This window comes from Podarcis liolepis (genome assembly GCF_965112155.1).
Source record: "Podarcis liolepis genome assembly, chromosome: 12".
Taxonomy (NCBI): Eukaryota; Metazoa; Chordata; class Lepidosauria; order Squamata; family Lacertidae; genus Podarcis; species Podarcis liolepis.
In genome coordinates, this window is record NC_139563.1 from 59,336,405 (window position 1) to 59,351,503 (window position 15,099).

Here is a 15,099-nt window from a genome sequence, read left to right on the forward strand (position 1 = left end):
GCCCTCCCTCTTCCTCTCCCAGCCCTTCGGGGGATAGAATAGCAGCTGCTACACTCCCTTATAGTGTAGTTTTTCTGCTCTGTGTAAAAGTGAGAAATATGCTGATATTGTGTTTCCAAAGATCTGAATTAATTGCATGGTTTGATGCCCAAAATAAGTACAGCAGGCTGGACAAAAATGACTTTGTCAGATTCAGTTTGTCAAAACTGATTGCTCCAATCTAAAAATTAGTTTTAGAAGTGGGGCCTTTTAGCGAGGTCAAACTGTAGAGAGGCACTTTCAGAGAACCCTAAAGAAGGGAGAGCAATAATTTGTGGATAATTTAAGAAAACGGAGAGGAGCAGACTCCCAAAAGTTCTTCTCACTCACAGGGAAATGTTGGAGCACCTGCTTCCTAAGGGACCCTGTGGCACATCTTAGAGATGACTCTGAGTGGACTAGAACATATAAAGCAAAAGTGCTGAGATCTGATTTGCAAAGCAAACTAGGGGCCCGTTCAGACCAGACTTGAGACAGGGCAGTCATGTGTCCTAAATTTAGAGAGGACCATCCTCTGTTTTAAGCACTGTCCAGTCCAGTCCAGTTCAGTTCAGTTTTAAAAAAAGGAAGTCCAAGAAGGGGGAGCAGGGCTCTTGAAATTGTCCAGCAATAGTCCCACCTGGGCAACAGACACAGGTCACCTGGTCAGAGTCTTCCCCACTATGGCGAGCTACATGAGATTTCTTTAAACTATAGCAATTGTTTCTAAATTTGAATCTATACATATTAATTAGGGTGTGCAAATGTTGTGCATGTCGTTGACCTCTCTTTTGGCAAAACATTCCTATTTTTGAGGAGTGCATAAGTGGTCACCCTCGGGGGAGGAGCAGGAACATGCCTGCCCAGCCAGTCTTTCCCACCTCCAGACCATCCAGACACCAGCACATTGTGTGACATATTTGCATAGGGGTCAATACCTGAAGTCCAGCATGGATTGGCCCAATGGCACATTCATTAACTCACTGAAAACCCAGGAGGTTACTCCATGGTTTGGGCCTATGGACGTCACAGGCGTTCGCTAACTCTGATGTCTGAAATGCAGGCCTCTTTCAGGCTCCAAGGAGGAAGACGTGTGCCTTGTGGGTGCCATAGGCAAGAACATTGCTTTACATGCACAGAGCCTCGTTCAGACTGGCTGGGAGACAAGAAACTGCACATATTCCAGTAGTGAAAATAGATCCTTCTTTATCTTACACAACAGTGACTTTCGATTTCAATGCATTTACAGGACCGGTAAATAGGAATGATACAAAAGAATCTAAGCAAATAAATGCTGCTGGCACTGAGGACCAGCCTAGATTGGTTTATAACTAGCAAGCACTTCTCAGGGTGAGCGTGGGCCACACACTATGGGAATATTTTTATTGATGAAATTCATGCTTGGAATTCCTGATTGATGGCTGCTGTGAAATTGCACCGCTTCCCGTCTTTGGAGGGCCCGATCTCGCGTATGAGTGACACTTCAGGTGCTGGAGATTTGCAGCAGCTGGCCAAGGACATAGCTGTCAAAATGGAGTTTGACATTTCTTTCTATTAGGAGCTTTTTTGGGTGGGGAGGAGGTGTAATCAGCTGCAATTGTTCTTTCACTGATCTGAGAAATTGTTATGAGGAGCGGCTGAAATGAGTCTGCAGTCCCAGAGATTGCTTTGCTGACCTCATTTTGCCCTTAGTTTACGTATGTTTCCCCTTCTTTGTGGAAGCCGCCCAGCAGCACTTAATGGCATTTCTGAGGGCTGAACCAGTTTGTATTCATTTTGGCATTCTTATTAGCTTGCTGCCTAAGCAGAGGGGCTGGGGGACATATCCTGAAATTAATGGGCTTGTTTTTATATAGGAACGGACTCTCTGAGGTGAGGAAGATATCCCCCTCCATCTTCACATAAGAGACGAGAGAGGATTCGGCCCCTGGGCAAAAGAGCAGGGGAAAGCCTTTGACTGCAGCAGCTTTTGCAGAGCTCCCCTCCTCACAGCTTCCATGCTCTCGCTGACTCTTTGGGCTCCACTGTGCTCTGGGCAGCTCAGTTATGATGGCCTTGGCAGTGTAAACTGCCTTGAAGAATTGATAGAAAGGGGAGCTATAAATTGTGTTTCAGCACAATCCTAGCTGTGTCTTACTCAGAAGTAAGTCTTGTGGGGTTAGGATTGCAGCCATCCTTAGCAACTCCTGAGCAGAAAAGTGTTGCTGCTGCTGCTGCTGCTGCTCCTGGTCCGGCTTGGAGGTTTCCCACGGGAACCTGCTTGGCCACTGTGACTAGATAGGCCTTTGGTCGCATCCAGCGGGGCTCTTAGGAGCAGATAAAGAAAAGACCAGGTGTCTATCATCAAAATTCATCCTAATCCAAATAGGACCCTGTTGCAAGACTCCTTTGCCTCGCTTCTAGATGGATAGGAGTATAATTTTGCCATTTTTGTATGTCCCAAAATTGCAATGAAAATATATGGAAACGTAAGAGTTGCTTACAAATGCTGGAAAAGGCTACATTTTGTAATAAATTTGCACCTTGTGCTAAGATATAGGCTGCTTAATTAATGTCCAGCATCGCTATCCAAAACCATCATCACTATTTATAAAACTCCCAAAACCATTGAAATAAGTGTCTTAATTCACACGGATATAACAGGAAGAAGTGCATCAGCAGCATCTCCTTTCACTGCCCAACAACAAGAACTGGAGGTTTATAATGAGATGGGATAAAGAACTAAATTGAATAGGAGAGAAAGAGAGTTATAAAATTAGCCAGGAAAAGACTTGGAAGTGCATCAAGTGATAGGAATGCCTTCTCTTGAGGGCAGCCCACGTGGTCTGCCCTGGTAAAGCAGATCCCGCAGGTAAGTCAGGAGGGTGCGCTGCGTGTGTGTCTGGATCGGGGCTGGACTTCAGGGTCATCATGACACTCAGAGCCAATCTACACATTCGGAAAGACCCTGGGGGGCTGTGCAGCTTTAGGGGCGACAGCTGCAGGCCGAGATTTTTGAAACCTACAAGTCCCCCACACTTTTAAAGGTTTTGATGATTAATTGATTAACTGGTTAAAAGGTAGACATTTGATTACAGAAATACCCACCACAGATTGATAGCCCCAGGGAATACCTCACTCCAACACATGAACCCAAACTTTTTTATTGATGCCCTTACTCATTTCAAGCAGTTGCCTAAGACCTCTTCACACAACCCTGGAGTCTTCTATCATGGCCTCTGAAAAAGCACTGGAAACGTCTGTGGGTGGAAGCAGTCATCTGCATGCCACTCATGCCCTTAGAAGCGCCATTTTGTGGGCAAAATGCTGTTGAACCATAAAGTGGGTCAAACCCAAAGTAGTGTGGCTCACGGTTGGTAGTGTCCGCATGTAAGTTTGAGATTTTCATTATCAAGCAAAAGGGATGAAATTGGATCTAACAAAAAAGGAAGGTGTAAAATGGAATTGCTTTTCATGTTAGTATTTTGGAGGAGATTTATGGTGGAATGACAGCTATAAATCTATCACAGAGAGCTCTGAAAAGAAAGGATGGACTGTTGTTTTATGTGATTGCACCAGGGACACTTCTAAACACATTAATTCATTTTTTGGGAAAGCAACAAAGTGCAATACTTGCTAGTGTTAGATTTAACAAAGTCTTGTGAAATTGCTTCATTAAAATCGTTTCCAGGTGTTGCCCCATTCCCAGCAGTTTCTTTACTGGGCATTTGCCTGCCCACCCATCACATCTGTCCAGGCTGGCCCATTGTTCTAGTAAATTGAGAGATGAGCTGATGATAAGGTTACGATAATTATAGTGTGTGTCCATCCAAATATGTCATAGTACTGTAACTTCCTTTTTCTCTTTCCCCTTCTCCAGACGTGGGCGCTTTTTTCGAAGAGGGAATGTGGCTCCGGTATAATTTTTCATCTGTGGGGAATAACGTGAAGGACTTAGGTAGCAGAACTCTCTTGAGCTCAAAGGAAACAGAGAACGTTGTGTCAGACCAGAGCCTGAAGAAAGAAGAGCTGAGCTTTAGCTTCAGCACTAACAAAGCCCCCTGTATCCTCCTGTATGTCAGTTCTTACTCCCAGGACTACATGGCTGTGCTGGTGAATCCCTCCGGTAAGTGCTTTGTCTTTGCTCTCCTTATGTGAAAATTCCTCTCCTTATGTGTTTATTATACTGTTACAAAAGTTGGGTCCTTGCTCCTCTCTCTGCTAAGCGGCAGCAAAAACCCATGGGGTTCCAGGCACTCACCCAGGGTGACAGTGTCCCTTTGGAGAATTGAGACAAAACTGAGACTGTCGTAGCTTTAAGAAACAGGGTGTGCCAGTCTGCATGGGGGGGGGGGAGTCCAGACCTTGCAGCATGTTCATCTCAAGAGGGGCTTGACCTGCACAGCCGTGCAACCATGGAGTCCAAGGCATCTCAGCCAGCCAGACTTCAGCCAGCCTGCCCAATATGGATCCCAGTCTTTCTTCTCCCCTTTCTTCTTCCTAAAACACACTTTGCTTTAAAGACTCAGATTGTGAGTTCTGTACTATTGCAGTCATAATCCTTGCCAGTTTGGGGATAGCAGAGAGTTATAGCTGCTTTGTTGTTGAGATGTTTGCCCCATCGTCTTACCTACCCCTTGTACCGTGTGCGAGTTCTGCTTTGAAGCATGTCACACGGGAACAAACCCTCGGGAAACCATGGCTGAGGACAGCGCTGTGGTAAACCTGAGCTTGCTTCTGTGGAATGTGTGAAATGGCCTTCGGACCTCAAATCATTACAATCGCACATTGCCCTGGACCCAGAAACATCATAAAGAGGTCGCTGAAATGTCACTAAAAGGGCAGAATGGGGGTGGGGCAGGGTGGAACGGGGTATTTGCAGGGTTTTTCAGTGGGTTTCAATTATACGTGATTTCACCGACATGTGTTGTGCCTCAGAACATAACCCCCACATCACAATGACAGGATGTAAAAACTAAAAAGTTGCAATTTTTATAGAAAAAGTTCTAGAAAACAGATAATAATAACTGAATAGTTGAATGTTCTTTTCTGTAGGAAACTTGCAGATTCGATACAACCTTGGAAGCACTAAAGAGCCGTATAATATTAATGTAGATCACAGGAACGTGTCAAATGGACAACCACACAGCGTTAACATAACACGGCAAGGAAGGTTTATCAGTCTCCAGGTAAATGTGCTGTTATGGGGTCATTGATAACATTAATACTAAGAATGTGAAATTTGCAAATGGAATACAGGCAGAAGGTGGAGGAATCTAAGCCAGCCAGGCATCAAACACAGATGGGATGCTCATTCCCCCTTTGGTCAGAGAGAGAAAGGGGGTTGAACAGTGTTTCCCAAAGTGGGCGATGCTGCCCCCTGGGGGCGTTGGAATGATCCTGGGGGGCGGTAGCAGTCTAGGCTAGGGTGCAATTTGGGGGGGGCATTGAATAAAAATAAAGGGGTGGGGGAAGCATAAAGAAAGAAGAGAAGAACATTATTGAAAACTGTACATGTTTCATCTGTTGTGTAATGATTCTTACCATCTGGTTTGGCGCCATTGTGGGACAGTGACAGCGCCCCCCCCCCCTGGAGGTGAGGGGTTTTCCCAGGCTTGAGGAAACCCTTTTTGCAGCTTGCCTGCCTCTTTGGCCGAGGGCAGGTGGGCTGTGGCACTGGCCCCTCCCTTGGGGCGGATCAGACTGTTTGTTTGCTTAAAGAAGGGAGATTTCCAGGGGGGCACTGAGTAGGTTTTTTTCTTGAAAAGGGGGCAGTAGGCAGTATTCGACTCCAATCAAATAGTTGGCAAAGGCTTTTGTAGAAGTTGACCTACATTTATAATTACATCATGAATGAATATTAAAGACAGAAAAGCCTTGCAAAAATCTAGGAGTGCACATGCACACATTTTGCTTAGAAACAGAACTTGTGTTTAGGACATGGGACTATAACTGTAACCTTTTTTAAAAAAGTCTTTAGTTGTTGTTTTGCACTTCCTGTATAGTGTTCTGTTTTGTTTGCTTGGTTTTATTTAATTTTTAATTGTCCCTGAGCTTTTCTCCTGTCAAGCAAGGACCAGAACTGTTCAGCCTCATGAATGTTAGTCTTCAGTATTTGGCATGAAGGGAGGGGCTGCAGAAGATCTGCGCAGGGAGAGAGACCTGGCCGTTGGTTGTGCCTGTCTGGCCTCCCTGGGCTGCTGAGGTCCCCTCTAAGTTCTGGACAGCTGGGAGCCTCCTTTTCTCTCCCCTTCCAGCAAGAAGGGGTTTCTCCCTCCTCCCTTTTCAGCACTGAGTTCCAGGCGCGCCCCAGAGATCCCTGGTGCATCCAATTGCTCTCCTGAACCCGGTGCAAAGAAGTCTCACCCCCTTTCCTGATCAGAGGGAACCATTCTGCTTAGTACTGAGCTGGCGCCCAAACTCAGCAGGATCACTCTGCCTTCACTCTGCTGATGTGAAAAGGGAGCAATCCTGCTTTCTTCCTTTTTTAAAAAAAGACTGTACTTGAATATATATTCATTGGATGATTGTTTTTCTTACTAATAATTGTGATTTTACGGAAAAAAAATATATTCTTTTGCAACTTACACATCTTCAAAATATATTCCTTTTGTCCTTCACCTTTTGATGAAGGATGGTACATTGTGAGCCTGTGGACAAGGTTTGCCTTATCTTTTAATATCTGCATAGCACTTAGAAAGTTTTAAGTACAATACAAGTATTGTTATTAATGCAGAAACTCCAAGTGTTTTCCAGGGATAGTCCAGGATTTACAGACGCTGTCCCAGTTTCTGATTTGATCCCAGAATATCCCGCTTTTCCTTAGGACGTCCATATTTCCATCAGTGAAATTTTGGAGGGTCTGCAGTTATGCGACCCCCGAGCCAAGGAGATAAGTGACGCTACAACCTTTCAGTCCTGCCCACCTAGCAGTTCGAAAGCACGTCAAAGTACAAGTAGATAAATAGGCGGGAAGGTAAACAGCATTTCCGTGCGCTGCTCTGGTTCGCCAGAAGCGGCTTAGTCCTGCTGGCCACATGACCAGCTGTAGGCCGGCTCCCTCGGCCAATAAAGCGAGATGAGCACCGCAACCCCAGAGTCATCCGCGACTCGACCTAATGGTCAGGGGTACCTTGACCTTGACCTTTACAACCTTTAGAAGACATCTGAAGGCAGCCCTGGATATTTTATTATGTTTTTTATATATGTTGGAAGCTGACTGGGCAAGCCAGTCAGGTGGGTGGGGTGGGAAGAAGAAGAAGAAGAAGAAGAAGAAGAAGAAGAAGAAGAAGAAGAAGAAGAAGATGTCGTCCCTATTTTCATCGGAGAAATGTTGGAGCGTCTTTTTACCACAACAAGATATTTCAACTCTTAATGTCTCACTCCCTGATAACCACTAGATGGCAGCACATCATAACTTTTCGAAAGGCTCTTCTCCTGTTTTCCTTATTCCCACATATTATATTATTATTGGTAGCTAGTTATCAGAAATTAGTCAGCCATTATTGATTTCTGGACACCCCCAATACCTATTTGAGGATAAAGAATCACCATGTGTGTTAAGATGTGGATGAACATATCAGATGACACAGCGATTCTTCAAACAGCTCTTGTTTATTCACAGACCCAGAACAGAACTGAACTGAAGGGTTCAGCCAGCCTGCTTATATAGAGCTCCACTACAACGCAACTGTAACACTTTCTGTAACTATCCAAAATAAAAAAATTCCTTCCAGTAGCACCTTAAAGACCAACTAAGTTAGTTCTTGGTATGAGCTTTCGTGTGCATGCACACTTCTTCAGATACACTGAAACAGAAGTTGCCAGATCCTTCTATATAGTGAGAAGGTGGGGAGGGGTATTACTCAGAAGGGTGGTGGGAATGGGTGATTGGCAGATAGCTGAGATGAGCCTGTTGACGACTCTTAACGACTGCAATAGGTCTTACAGGAAAAGGCAAGGGGTGAGAAGGTGAAAAATAGCTAGTCATGTATAATGAGATAAGAATCCAATGTCTCTGTTGAGACCAGGTCTCTCCATGGTTTTAAGTTTGGTAATGAGTTGCAATTCAGCAGCTTCTCTTTCCAGTCTGTTTCTGAAATTCCTTTGTAGTAAAACAGCTACTTTGAGATCTTGTATAGAATGTCCTGGGAGATTGAAGTGTTCTCCTACTGGTTTCTCTGTTTTGTGATTCTTGATGTCAGATTTATGTCCGTTTATTCTTTGGCGTAAGGTTTGGCCTGTTTGTCCAATATAGAGAGCTGAAGGACACTGTTGGCATTTGATGGCATACACAATGTTAGACGATGAGCAATTAAATAGTCCCGAGATGGTATGTGTGATGTTGTTGGGGCCAGTATACCATCTCGGGACTATTTAATTGCTCATCATCTAACATTGTGTATGCCATCAAATGCCAACAGTGTCCTTCAGCTCTCTATATTGGACAAACAGGCCAAACCTTACGCCAAAGAATAAACGGACATAAATCTGACATCAAGAATCACAAAACAGAGAAACCAGTAGGAGAACACTTCAATCTCCCAGGACATTCTATACAAGATCTCAAAGTAGCTGTTTTACTACAAAGGAATTTCAGAAACAGACTGGAAAGAGAAGCTGCTGAATTGCAACTCATTACCAAACTTAAAACAATGGAAAAACCTGGGCTGAACAAAGACATTGGATTCTTATCTCACTATACATGACTATACCATTTCTCACCTTCTCACCCCTTGCCTTTTCCTGTAAGACCTATTACAGTCGTTAAGAGTCGTCAACAGGCTCATCTCAGCTATCTGCCAATCTCCCATTCCCACCACCCTTCTGAGTAACACCCCTCCCCACCTTCTCACTATATAGAAGGATCTGGCAACTTCTGTTTCAGTGTATCTGAAGAAGTGTGCATGCACACGAAAGCTCATACCAAGAACTAACTTAGTTGGTCTTTAAGGTGCTACTGGAAGGAATTTTTTTATTTTGACTATGGCAGACCAACACGGCTACCTATCTACTACTGTAACTATCCAATCACTGAACGTCACTTTCAATCCCTTATTTGCATATGTGGACCTGAGTGAAAACTATACAGTATCCCCCTGCTGGCCCAGGGTGAGAACTTCAGTACATAACACCCCTCCCCACCGAGATAAAGCATTAGTTAAAATCATAATGGTTTCCTTATATACAGCACTACACGTAATGGTTCAATTAGGCACAAAAGCATATCGGTTCCATTTCACCTACTTCCATTAGACCGACAGTATTACATGTCCAACAACATAGTCCCTTAAATAAGTTGGGCTCTTGGAAACTCTGCCAGACCACCGGGGACTGGTACCCAGGTCCGGGGGGCTGCCCGATTCTTGCTGAGGCTGTGGCGCCACCCTAGGTGGCATTGAAACCAAGTCCCGTGGATCCGCTGCTGTGGGTGGAACCTCCGCGAGTAGAGTTGGCGGAATGTCAGGCACGGCAGTGGTCTGAGTCTGTGAGAAGTCCAGCAGACCCTCTGAAGCAGCTTGGTTCGGCTCCACACCCCCAGTCTGCAAGAGAGGTGTAGGTGGAGCCTCGCTATCTGTAAGTGTCTGTTCCGGAGCCACGAGCGCAGTTGGGGGCACCGCGGTAGTGTCCAAGTCCCCAAGCCTGCGCCTAAGCAGGTCTATGTGCTGGCGCAACAAACGTCCGTTTTCGAGTGCCACCTGGTATGAGCGAGGTCCAGTGACTCCCACTACTGTGGCTGGCACCCAAGGAATGTCCCCCACAAAGTTCTGGGCAAAGACCTGGTTTCCTGGAACAAAGGACTGTGGCGCGTTGGCACAGCCCGGGGGTTCGGCCACGGCAAAGTCCGGGTGCAGCCGGTTGAGCGGAGATCTGAGGTGGCAGCCCATAAGCAGTTCAGCAGGACTCTGCCCTGTGGCCGCATGAGGGGTGATGTGTTGCACGAACAAGTATTCGGCAACCTGTTCATGCCAGTCTCCCTGGTCCAGGCGCGCCGGTGCCTCTTTTGCCGAGCACACCATTCTCTCTGCTTGCCCGTTGCTAGATGGATGAAATTGTGCCATTAGGGCATAGCGGGTGCCCAGTCCCAAAAGGTATTGCTCAAAAGTGCCTGAGGTGAACTGCAGTCCGTTGTCGGAGACGAGGACATCAGGACACCCATGCGTCGCAAAGAGGCCTCGCAGCACCTGGATGACAGCCTCGGTAGTGGTGGAGGGCATCAGGGCCACCTCCAGCCATTTGGAATAGGCGTCCACCACTACCATAAAGGTCCAGCCGGCCAGATCGATGTGCACTCTCGACCAGGGTGTCTTGGGCATCTCCCAGGTGTGTCCCTTCGCTGCCAGTGGCGCAGGCCTCGATTCTTGGCACGCTTGACAGGAGGAAACCCAGGCAGTGATGGCATCGTCCATGTTAGGCCACCAGACGTAACACCGAGCCAATGCCTTCATTTTGACGATTCCCGGGTGGCCAACGTGCAGAGCCTCAAGGACGCATTGACGGAGTCTTTGGGGAATCACGACGCGGTCTCCCCACAGCAGACAGCTGCGATGAGCCGAGATTTTGTGTTGTGTGGTTGCGAACGGTTGGAACTCCGATGCAAAAGGCCCTTGTGGCCACCCCCTCCACACCCAGTTGAGCACACGGCTGATGGTGCGATCCTGGGCAGATGCGGAGGCCACAGTGGCAGCCGATACAGGTCTGCTGGAAGATCCTCAATGAGGAGGAGCGAAGAAGCAGGAGCCGGGTCTTCCACAAACACTGGAAGAGGGAAATGGCTGAGGGCGTCGGCATGGTCCATTGATTTCCCCGGGCGATGGACGAGCTAGTAGTGGTATGCAGCCAGCAAAACAGTCCATCGCAGCATGCACGGTGAGAGGACTGGTGGAGTTGGTTGATCACCGGCGAAGAGGCCCAGGAGCAGCTTGTTGTCGGTGATGAGGTCAAAAGTCCTGCCATAGAGGTATTCATGGAACCTCTTTACTCCAGCCACAAGTGCCAGTGCCTCGTTGTCGAGCTGGCTGTAATTCCGTTCCATTGGAGATAGCGTCCTGGAAAAGTAGGCGAGCGGTGCTTCTCTTCTGTCTGGAAAACGGTGACTAAGGACAGCGCCGATGCCAAAAGGTGAGGCGTCACAGGCAAGGACCAGCGGCCTGGCTTCACTGTACTGTACCAGCACACTGTCTGATGAAAGGAGAGCCTTGACCGCGTTGAAGGCCACCATCTCCCGATGACCCCAGGACCAAGGTGTCTTAGTGCTGAGGAGTCGGTGAAGAGGCTTGGCTACGGTCGCTTTGTGGGGCAGGAACATGTTATAAAAGTTCAGCAGTCCCAGGAACGCCTGCAACTCCGTCTTGTTCTTCAGGATGGGGGCCTGCTGGATAGCGTAGATCTTGGATGTCGTCGGGTGAAGGCAGGATTTGTTGATAAGATAGCCCAGGAACTCCACCTGTGGAATGGCGATTTGGCACTTCTCTCTCTTTACCTTGAACCTGGTCAGCACGGCGTGGAGGCGCTCGAACAGTTGCTGGTGTGAGTCTGCGGACACCAAGACGTCATCAAAATATGGTACCATGCCCGGAAGCCCTTGCAGGAGACGCTCCATAAGGCTTTGGAAGATGCCAGGAGCCACACTCACCCCAAACTGTAAACGGCAGCAACCGAATGCCCCTTGGTGGGTGATGATTGTCTGGGCTTCAGCGGTGGCATCGTCGACTGGCAGTTGTTGATAGGCTTGGGCAAGGTCCAGCTTAGCGAAGACCTTACCCTCACCCAGGGAATGCAGCAGGTGTTGGACAACAGGAACCGGGTAAGCGTGCTGCTGAAGTGCCTTGTTGATCGTGCACTTGTAGTCAGCGCAGATTCTCACCGAACTGTCCGGCTTGACAGGTGTGACGATGGGGGTTTCCCACTTGGCGTGGTCAACCAGCTCCAAAACTCCTTGGGCAGTCAGCTTGTCCAGTTGTTCATCCACCTTAGCCTTGAGAGCAAAGGGAACCCGGCGTGGCTTTAGCTTGATGGGGGCGACTTGTGGATCAAGGCTAAAGGAGATGCACGTACCTGTATATTGCCCCAAAGTGCCATCAAAAACCTCAGCAAAGTCTTTGAACAGACCCTCAGGCTCTGTGTTAGAGATGCAGTTGATGTCGGTGACTTCCAGGCCGAGGGCATCAAATCAGTCTAGCCCTAGGAGGCTTGGCCACTGACCTTCGACCACCACCTTCTGGAACACTTCCGACAGATGGCGTCTCTGAATCGACACTTGGCACGGGAATGGTTGCCTCTGCAGCCGGCACATTCTGATTGGCCCTTGGACTTCTGTTGGAACTTCCCATGCTCCCGCTTTGTCTGGTGCACGTCATTGTCTTCACTGGAGGATGCCTCGTCACTGCTGGCCTCTTCGTGATGCACTGGAACTGGCTTCCTAGCAAGACACAGGCTGCTGGCCTTGCGGATCTCCTGGGCAGCTTCCGAGGCCACAACCTCCTCAATGGCTTTCTGCAGTGTGAGGTCTGGCTTGGCGAGGAGACAACCTTGCAGACGGATGTCCCGGACCCCGCAGGCAATTCGATCCATCAGGGCATCATCTAAGTCTCAGAACTCGCAGTCCATTGCAGCCTGTCCGAGGGCGGCGGTGTAGTCCGAGGGCGACTCCCCCTCTGCCTGGTTCCGGTGGTAGAACGCATGGCGGGCATCAATCTTGGACGGCTTTGGCACGTAGTGGTTGCGGAGCTTCTCTTGAATCGTGTCCCACAGCGCTGCCTGGACTGCTTGAGGTGCAACCAATGCTTGGGCCGTCTCGAACACCTCGGGCCCACAGAGGCTGAGGAATAGGCCCCGCTTATGCTCCTCTGACACTCATCGGCTTGGAGGTAGCAGTTGAACCGAGCGAGGTAGGAGTCCCATGAATCAGAGGCTGGGGCAAACAGTGGTAGAGGCACAAGTGAAGCCATGGTTCCGATGCCAACGTGGAAGGCAATGGATGGAACACAGTGCTCTAGCCAGAACAGCTCTGAATTGGTTCTCTTCAGTGATTTCGCTCAATGATTTCGCTCAGTGATTCAGCTCAGTGATTCAGCTCAGTTCAGAGGGTGGCCGCATCTGGCTGTGCTCTGATGTCCATCGATCCCACCTTCGTCGCCAGTGTTAAGTTGTGGGTGAACATATCAGACGACACAGCGATTCTTCAAACAGCTCTTGTTTATTCACAGACCCAGAACAGAACTGAACTGAAGGGTTCAGCCAGCCTGCTTATATAGAGCTCCACTACAACGCAACTGTAACACTTTCTGTAACTATCCAATCACTGAACGTCACTTTCAATCCCTTATTTGCATATGTGGACCTGAGTGAAAACTATCTACAGTATCCCCCTGCTGGCCCAGGGTGAGAACTTCAGTACATAACAATGTGTGCCCCACATTCCCGGGGTATTTGAGTGTAAAGGGCATTTCTCACTGAGGCACCAAATTATTGGATTCACGATATAGATATTAATCATGGGGGGGTGAGATGCTGCAATTCGTTCAGGGATACTTGCCAAGGAACATACACTTGCCAAAAGATACCTACTCTCTAGTAAAAGGAAGTTGCCAGAACTTTTACTGGGGAGGGGGAGTGCACCCTCTTTGAATTCTGTGGTTTTACATATAAATGACAATCATCTGTTCCTGAGCAGGCCTTAGAATTAGGTAAATACAACCTCATGAACAACAGCACATGATATATTGCACTGTGTCATGATTTATTTAGCAGAAATAAAGCCAAAATGGAAAAGCCTTGTGTGAAAAACTAAGTACACCTTATGATTCAATATCTTGTAAAACCACCTTTAGCAGTAATAACGTGAAGTAATAGTTTTGTGTAGGACTTTATGCATCTCTCACATCATTGTGGAGGAATTTTGGCCCATTCTTCTTTACAGCATTGCTTCAGTTCATTATGCACAGCTCTCTTAAGGTCCCGTACAGCATTTCAGTTGGGTTGAGGTCTGGACTTTGACTGGGCCATTGCAACCCCTTGCTTCTTTTCTGTTGTAAATTTGCTGGTGTGCTTGGGATCCTTGACCTGTGGCATGACCCAGTTTCGGCCAAGCCTCAGCTTTCAGGCAGATGGCCTCACATTAGAATACTTTGGTGTACAGAGGAGTTCCTGTTGACTCAATGACTGCAAGATTCCCAGGTGCCCTGTGACTGCAAAACAAGCCCAAATCATCACCACCATGCTTGACAGTTGGCATAGGTTTGGTTTTTGCCAAATGTGGTGCTGTGCATTATGGCCAAACATCTCCACTTTGGTCTCATCTGTCCAAAGAACCTTGCTCCAGAAGTCTTGTGTTTTGTTCAGATGCAACTTTGCAAACCAAAGCCATGCTGCCATGTTCTTTTTCAGAGAGATGAGGCTTTCTCCTGGAAACCCTTCCAAACAAACCATACTTGTTTTGTCTTTTTCTAATTGTACTGTCATGAAACTTAACATTCAATATGCTAACTGAGGCCTGAGGAGCCTGAGATGTAACTCTTGGGTTTCCTGCAATTTATCTGAGTGTTGCACAGTCTGACCTTGGGGTGAATTTGCTGAGACGTCCACTCCTGAGAAGATTGACAACTGTCTTAAATGTTTTCCACTTTTAGGACTTCCGGGTTAGCGCCTCCAGCAATGGCGGATTTCCTCTGACCGGGAGGAATCCGCTTCGTGAAACTAGGGTCTGGACCGCCACAGCGAGGCAGAGACCCACTGAAAACCACAGGCAGGAGAAGCCTGTGGACGTGGGATTCGGCCGGCACCTTTAGCGCCTCCCCTACTCGCAGGGAAACCCGGTTTTGGGGATCCGGAGCGACATGGGGTGAACGGCGCGGTGCTTCGAAACAATTGCTCTTTTCACAGAGTGAAGCCGCATTGCTGTTGCCGGAGAGCGCTGACTTTAAACAACTACCCATGAGTAGAATGGAAAATTGGATTATGAAACATCTTAATTTGGCACCAAAGCGGGAAGGTCTAAACAGGAAGTCCGCCTTCCGCTTTTGTAAATAGATTGAAGCAAAGACATTGCAAGCTAAAGTCTGGAAAGTCGCTTGTAAAGGACTAAATTTCCATCAGTTAAAA

General features: G+C 47.6%; 1 protein-coding gene across 1 annotated transcript in view; it reads left to right on the forward strand.

Annotated features, from left to right (window-relative positions):
* The window catches only part of CNTNAP2 (contactin associated protein 2), a 1,020,100-nt gene that overhangs the window by 946,348 nt on the left and 58,653 nt on the right, over positions 1 to 15,099 (forward strand). The window contains exons 19-20 of the mRNA XM_083468764.1: positions 3,878 to 4,123; positions 5,053 to 5,186. Of these exons, the coding sequence (XP_083324890.1) occupies positions 3,878 to 4,123; positions 5,053 to 5,186 (380 nt within the window). The remainder of the gene's footprint in view (positions 1 to 3,877; positions 4,124 to 5,052; positions 5,187 to 15,099) is intronic.